The following is a 7919-nucleotide window of genomic DNA, read 5'->3' as shown; positions in this document are numbered from 1 at the left end:
CTTTTAAAAGTGAATACACCTTTTCATGCATTGGTAAGGTGGTATGGTATGTATGTAAAAATTGACGTTTAGGTTTTAGATATGTAAGTGCATAGGAGTTGAATGGTATGTATGTATATCTTCCACTTTTCTAATGCATGCCACTTTTGTGATGTGTCCAAGCATATGTATGGTTTATGTTCTCAGATGGGGATGATCTCTTGGTGCCTTTTTTTTACAGGATGACATATGCGAAGGTGAAACTATATGGCAGCTATCTTTAGATACTTGTCATTTTTTATTGGAGCATTTACATAAATAACACCCAATTTTAATGTATTTACATATCTCACACCTAAACTTTCATATTTCACACATAGCACTCAAATATTTAATATAACATGAAAAATAGCACTATTACCACTTTTAAAAAGTGAAATGTATTTTTTCATGCATAGATTTAATGCACCAAAGTGTTATGTATGTAAATATGAACGTTTGGGTATGAGATATGTAAATACATAAGAATTGTGTGCTACGTATGTAAATTTCCTTTTTTTATGCCTGCATTTTGGCTCTTGATCTAGCTTGACATCCATATTGATACTTTTGGACATCTTTAAAAACTTCGCTCAAGTGACCATGTTAGATTTATGGCACTCATGATCAAGATAAACAAGGTTTTATGGATAGATGTTTAAATATCAGTTTACTTGTGAATGTTATGGGGATCGACATTTGCATTTTTTTCTTAAATATCTTATTAAGATTCTTTTGGACATTTTAAAAAAGCTTGAAACATTGATAACTGCAGCTTATTGAATATAATATCAAGACATGGGACACTTGTCCTGCATCCTCGTAGCTATATTTATTATTTTATTTTCTAAATGAGAGTTATTATTATTAGTTTACACTAAATTAATAAGTTAATTTTATTTTATTAAACAAGAAATATAGTATCAAGCATATAATTATTTCTTGCTGTTGACATCCGAGCTTCACAACTATTATCTACTGGCCCAATTGGGACATTCAGAGTTTTTCTACTATAATTTATGGATAAAAAACTCTCAATATATTATATTTTTATGTTTCATGCTTTTATATTAATTGGCTATGCTAATTTCGTGGGTTTCTTGTCTTTTAGGTTGACAAAGAGGAGGTTCGGTTGCGTAGATCTATTGGTGTCAAGAAGGATGAATATTTCTTGGATGGGAAACATGTCACGTAAATCCCATTCTTCGTTCCTTTCAAGCGGCATGTTGTGCAATTTTATTATTATTATAATAAAATTAACGGGCATTTACATACATACCACACAATTCATATGTATGTATATATCTAACACTTAAATTTTGCTCTTCACATTTATACCACCAAATCTTTTACATCACATAAAAGAACCGCCATTTTAACTTTTGAAAAGTGGAATACATATTTTCATGCGTATGTAAAGATGACATTTGTGTAAAAATTGACGATTAGGTTTCAGATATGTAAGTACATAGAAATTGAGTGGTATGTATGTAAATATTCCTAAAAATAATCATTCTGGCTGGGAACTTCTACAGGAAAACTGAAGTGATGAATTTGCTGGAAAGCGCTGGTTTTTCTCGATCTAACCCATATTATGTTGTTCAACAAGGGAAGGTATAAGTTTCACAGTTTGTTGATTTAATATTTGTTTGGTGCTAGTATGCCAAATGACAGAGATGACATTTGATGAGTTTCTACAGATCGCGTCTCTTACGTTAATGAAAGATTCCGAGCGTTTAGATTTACTGAAGGAGATTGGAGGAACACGCGTATATGAGGAGAGACGGCGCGAGAGTTTGAAAATTATGCAAGAAACTGGCAAGTTCTGTTTTTATGTTCATAGAGTGGCTTGGCATGAAAGATTTCTCTATGGCTTATTATAATCCTTTTTTCTTGTTTAGGAAATAAAAGAAAGCAGATTGATCAGGTTGTTCATTATTTGGAGGAAAGGTTGAGAGAATTAGATGAAGAGAAAGAAGAACTGAAGAAGTATCAGCAGCTTGATAAGAAGATCAGATCCCTTGAATACATAATTTTGGAGAAAGAGATGGATGAGGCTGCTCAGAAATTGAGGGAGGTCAGTTATGCCGAAATGAAAAATAACATCGAATTTATTTGAAAATTGTGATAAAGGGTAAATTTTTGGCTGATGTAATTTGGCAGGTGTTGTCGAATTACATTAAAGTTGTCTATTTTATAATTTAAGGGTGCTTTTTAAACTTTTCTGAGTTTCCTCTATAGAATTAATTTAGGAAGATTTACATGCATACCATTCAATTCTTACCTTTTACATATCTAACACCTATACTTCAATTTTTACATATTTGCTACTTTTTTATACGTCAAAATAGTGATATTTTTGATGTGATATGAAAGATTTGGGTGCAATAAATGTAAAAAAAAAATCAAAGTTTAAGCTTTAGATATGTAAGCATGTAAGAATTGGGTGGTATTCAGGTAAATGCCCCCATACTTTTTTTGGGTTATTTACATACATGCCACCCAATTCTTATAAATTTACGTATGTAACATCTAAAGTTTACTTTTTATCTTTATAACACCTAAATCTTACCTATCACATAAATACTACCATCATTGTAACTTTTAAAAAGTGAAACACACCTTTCTATGCATAGGTGATGTGGTATTTATGTAAAAATTGAAGTTTAGGTGTTAGATATGTAAATGCATAAGAATTGAGTGGGTATGCGTGTGAATCTTCCATAATTTTTATATGATTTTGTGCCAGTTTGCACATATTTTAGTAGCCACCAAATCAGCTCACTTTAGTTGATGGGTATTTCTGGTGATATCTTAAATTTCTTTGCCTTTATCGTGCTGGTTGGGTTGGGCGCTGGCTGTGCTGCTGATGGTGGTGGCTGACCCGCTAGAGCAGGAATGCTGAATACAGAAGAAACTCCAAATCAGGTGTCCAAAAATTCAAGGGAATTTACATACCTAGCCCACAATTCTCATGTATTTACATTTCTCACACCTAATCTTTCATATTTACATACATAGCACTTTGGTGCTTTAAACCTATGCATGAAAAAAAGTGTATTTCACTTTTATAAAAGGGTAATAGCGCTATTTTTGATGTGATATTAAAAATTCGTGGGAAAATATGAAAGTTGTGAGATTTACAAATACATAAGAATTGTATGCATTGTACACCTCATCATTGTTTCAGCTTCACATAGCTAATAGCTCGTGGTTAGAAAATCAGGAAAAAGAAAGTAACTGCTGCTGCTTTTATGGGCTGATCAAGCAGACTTTCTTACTTGGTTTGATTAATAATTTGCTTTCACTTCATCATAAGAAAGGATCGTTTTTGGTTGCTGGATGGCGTTCTTTGAAAGGGATGTGTGTTGGGGGTGGTGTTTATTTTTCAATTCATTTACATACATACACGCAATTGGTATGTATTTACATATCTAACACCTAAACATTCATATTTACATGCATAACACTCAAATCTTTAACACACACACTCACAATTCATATGTATGCGTGTGTGTTGGGGGTGTTTATTTTTCGATTCATTTACATACATACCACACAATTCATATGTATTTACATATCTAACACCTAGACATTCATATTTACATGCGTACTACTCAAATCTTTAACATCAAACTTTAGGTGTTAGATATGTAAATACATAAGAATTGTGTGGTATGTATGTAAATTTCTCTTTGTTTTTCTTGAATTTGTTTTGGGTTTTTCTTGAATTTTTTGTTTTTCTTGAATTTGTTTTGGTTTCTTCATATGAAAGAATAGTGTTTGTTGTTGGATGGTGATGGTTTTAAAGTCCTAGTTTTAGGTTTCATTGAATGCACATAATTACATTCATATCACTCAATTCTTATGTATTTACATATCTAACACCCAAACTTTAATTTTTACGTACATACAACCTGACCTCTGCCTGAAATTGTCTATTTAACTTTTTCATAGTTAAAATGGTGTTATTTTTGATGTGATACGAAATATTTGGGTGGTATAATTGTGAAAAGGCAAACTTTAAATGTTTGATAGGTAAATGAATCTGAATTGGGTGGTATGTATATAAACACCCCTATATTCTATGAGGATTTCATATTCATGGGAATCAATGTATTCTTTCCTTTGCAGATAGAAGAGGCACGAAATACCGTTTCGGAAAAGTCAACTACAATGCACAATAAGATTCTAAAGAACCATGATAGGTTGAAGGAGTTAGAGAAGGACTTCAAAACTTTTTCAAAGACTATTCAAGGTCTGAACAAAGAGAAAGAGGTGATAGATAAAAGGCGCACCGAGGCATTAAAGATTCGTACTCAACTTGAACTTGATTTGAAGGACATTGAAGAGAGAATTTCTGGGGACATTCGAGCAAAGGTTTTTCTTAGAGTGGCAGTCAATCATCTAATAGGTTCCAATATTTCAGTTTTTTATTTTTACGTAGTTGCCATTTGTCGGCAGGACGATGCTGCAAGACAACTAAAGGGCCTGAGGAAAGAAATTCAGGATTCTAGAAACGAACTTAATGCAATCAGGCCCTTACACAATGAGAAAGTTGCAGAGGAGGAGGGCTTCATAAAAGGGTAACTTCCTAATAATCTTGGTTGCTTTCGCTTCAGATTTTTTTGGTGGCAGATCTTCTCCTATTTTTGGGTGGTACTATTGTCACTTTTTAAAAGATAAATATACATTTTTCATGCATTGGTTTAAAGCACAAAAGTCCAATGTATGTTGAAATAAAAGTTTAGGTGTGAGATATGACATGTAAATACATAAGAATTGTGTGTTATGTACGTAAATTTTTTTTTTTGCTTCAGCATAATGGAGTGTGAGAAGCAGCTTAGTATATTATACCAAAAACAAGGGCGCGCTACCCAGTTTGCTAGTAAAGCTGCTCGAGATAAATGGCTTCAAAGAGAAATTGATGATCTACAACGTCCTCTCTCGTCACACTTGGGGCAGGTGATTGCTTCCATTAGGCCATCTTACTTTATTTAGGGGTATTTACATACATATCACCCAATTTCTAGGTATTTAGATATCTAACACCTAAACATTTCTTTTTTACATTTATACCCCCCAAATCTTTAATATCACATAAAAATACCAACATTTTAGCTTTGAAAAAGTGAAATACATCTTTTCATGCATGGGTAAGGTGGAAATGTAGGTAAAAATTGAAGTTTAGGTGTTAGACGTGTAAATACATAGAAATTGAGTGGTATGAATGAAAAAATTTCCTTTATTAATTGTTAATCATGCGTAGCTTAGTTATTGGCATGAAGAAACTGCTTGGTGCAATGGTGATGTTTTACATTAGTTTTTAAAGGTTTTTTGGGCTGTTGTAACAACCATTTTGGTTTCAAAAGGATTGAATATTGAATCATTTCAAATGTCAGTGTAACTGGCGACTGGTGTACTAAGAGTGTACTGATAAATGCTCTTAAGTTGGGGCTGGCAAACTGCGTTTAGAATTATTTATAATCATGCTACTGAACTTTTTAGATAAAATGGAAGATTTACATACCACTTAATTCCTAAACTTCAATTTTTACATAAATGCCACCTTATGTATGCATGAAAAGATGTATTTCCCTTTTTTTAAAGTTAAAACGGTGGTATTCTTGGTGTTATATGAAAGACTTGGGTGGTATGTATGTACTTGCCCTTAATTAAATTTGGAAACGACCTTTTATGGTTGGCCAAACTTTGACTCTTTCCAATTATGCATTCATCTTGAGCAGTATATAAAATTTTTTAACAATTATAGTGGTTTATGCCCACAAAAAAAATCTACTCTAGAATCACAAAGAAACATAATATGTTCTAAACAATTTTATTAAATTTTCCCTCTGTTAAAAAGAATGTGTATTACTTTTTAAGCATAGGTGTATTCTGTCCATTCATTTTCATTCAAGTAGGCTAAAAATATAAGGAATTTTTAGCTCAAATTAGAAACACGATTTTCATATGACATTACAGTTGCATGCTGATTAGATGTTCTTTAAGGCATGATAAAGAACATGTATGAGTTTATAAGCATAGGTGAACTCTATTCATTCAATTTTATTTTGGCATGGTGTGATAGTCAAGTAGTCTAAAAATATAGCATGATGAAATATGCAGGCATGATTTTGCATATTGGGTAGTAGGATGTAGTATAACAGATAATGGAAGGCATGGCATGTGAATAACATCTCTTACATTTCATTACTTCGTATTTACTTCCATATCTTTCGTTATTTGATTTTATTCTTTCATTTACTTGTCAAAATTTCATTTAAAGTTGAATAACCATTAAAAATAAGGAAGCACACAATTCTTATGTAGTTACATATTTCACACCTAAATCTTTGTATGTACAAGTACATGCATAGGACTTTGGTGATTTAAACCTATGTAGGAAATTGGAGCAAAAATCCAAAAAAGTACCCCTACTTTTAGCAAACGACTAATTCAGCTCCGAAGTTTTAAATTGCTCCATTTTAGTCATAAACTATTGAAAATTCATCCAAATTAATCCCTAAGCTGTATTTCATAGTTGAAGATAACATCAACCATTAATTTGAAAGGGTATTTTAGGACTAAAATTTATAATAAAATTTTATTTTTATTATTACTTTATTTTCATATTTAATAAATAATTTAATTTTATGAATGAAGGTAAATCTTTATTTCCTTAAATAAATAATTATGTTTACATTTAGTCTTGCTAATTATTTATTAATTATCAGATTTTATTAAATTAATTAAATTTAAATGTCATTTTTATTAATTAATTATTAAATAGCTACATTTACATCTATGTAATTATAATTACTTTGGTAGCATATTAATTAATTATTAATAATAATTATTTATTTAATTAAATTAATGAAAATAAACTTAATTTTGTCACTTGAAATGCTTACCTACATCCCCTTTCCCCCTCATGATGCCGGAACTGGTAGGGAAAACTGTGGAAAACACAAAAATAGATTTTCGTTAATATTAAAATAGGATTGAAATATGACTCAAACGAAAATAACAACACAAACACAAACGACACAAGCAAACATTTTTAAATGTATTCCAATGGGTGGTGAAGATCGGCGAGGTGGGTTGGGATGACTAACGGGGGTAGTGTCAGCCGCAAAGTGCTGGTGGCAGCGAGGGGAAGGTGCGGAACTATAGGGGCAGCAAGTAGGAAGGATTGTAGGTAGTCGACAACGTTAGTGTGGTGGTTGGGCTAGTTTGAACGGAGCCTGGAAAGCTGGTTAGCAGAATAATCCATAGGAAAATGACTAATAGGGTGTTGGGGTGATAGAGGGTGAGTTCAACGACTGAGAACTGGTGAGGAGAATGTTTGAGGAAGGTAAAAAGGAATGATACAATCACCACCTTAGAGAAGGATACAGCCGGAGCACCACCATTTTCTCGGATATAACTCACAACGGGGAAAATGAACTCCACACAGGAGAATCAAAGACAACACAATCTGAATTGACTCATACACACATCTAGGATGGCAATTTATAGGCTCAAAAGAAATTTCTACACAAAATGAGAGAGTGGGAAGGCTAGAAGAATCCAAAAAATTCAAAATTCCACTGTTGGTGCCATGCTGGTTCGCGATTGTTCTCTCTCGCACGGTTCTCCCGCTTCGTGTATCGCTATCCAACTGTTTCACGGGTTCGCAGGCCTCCGTCTCGCGGAAACGAAACACACACATCAGGCGCTTCCAGCCCCTGCATCACCTCCCCTCTTCCGGTTTTACTCAAAGCCATCGCCTTCTTGACCGAACTCTCGCTATACGGTCGCTATCAGAGCTAGCCCAGCGGCGTATGATGACATCCAAAACTCCCATCTTTTTCCCTCTTCTGCTCCGCTCCTACCTTAAATTAGGGTAACCCATGTCT

At 33.1% G+C, this 7919-nt stretch overlaps 2 protein-coding genes across 3 annotated transcripts in view; one reads left to right on the top strand and one right to left on the bottom strand.

Moving 5' to 3' along the window:
* LOC110033394 (condensin complex subunit 2) overlaps positions 1–7919 on the bottom strand; it is a gene marked incomplete at its 3' end in the record, with an annotated part of 32200 nt that overhangs the window by 21607 nt on the left and 2674 nt on the right.
* Positions 1130–7919, top strand: part of LOC110033393 (structural maintenance of chromosomes protein 3) — a gene marked incomplete at its 5' end in the record, with an annotated part of 51250 nt that continues 44460 nt past the window's right edge. Inside the window, 7 exon segments of the mRNA XM_020737356.1 lie at positions 1130–1209; positions 1554–1632; positions 1719–1836; positions 1920–2095; positions 4153–4398; positions 4483–4604; positions 4839–4983. Of these exon segments, the coding sequence (XP_020593015.1) occupies positions 1130–1209; positions 1554–1632; positions 1719–1836; positions 1920–2095; positions 4153–4398; positions 4483–4604; positions 4839–4983 (966 nt within the window).

The sequence above is a fragment of the Phalaenopsis equestris genome, unplaced genomic scaffold, assembly GCF_001263595.1.
Source record: "Phalaenopsis equestris unplaced genomic scaffold, ASM126359v1 Scaffold001167, whole genome shotgun sequence".
NCBI lineage: Eukaryota > Viridiplantae > Streptophyta > Magnoliopsida > Asparagales > Orchidaceae > Phalaenopsis > Phalaenopsis equestris.
This window is presented reverse-complemented; position numbering and strand designations above follow the sequence as displayed.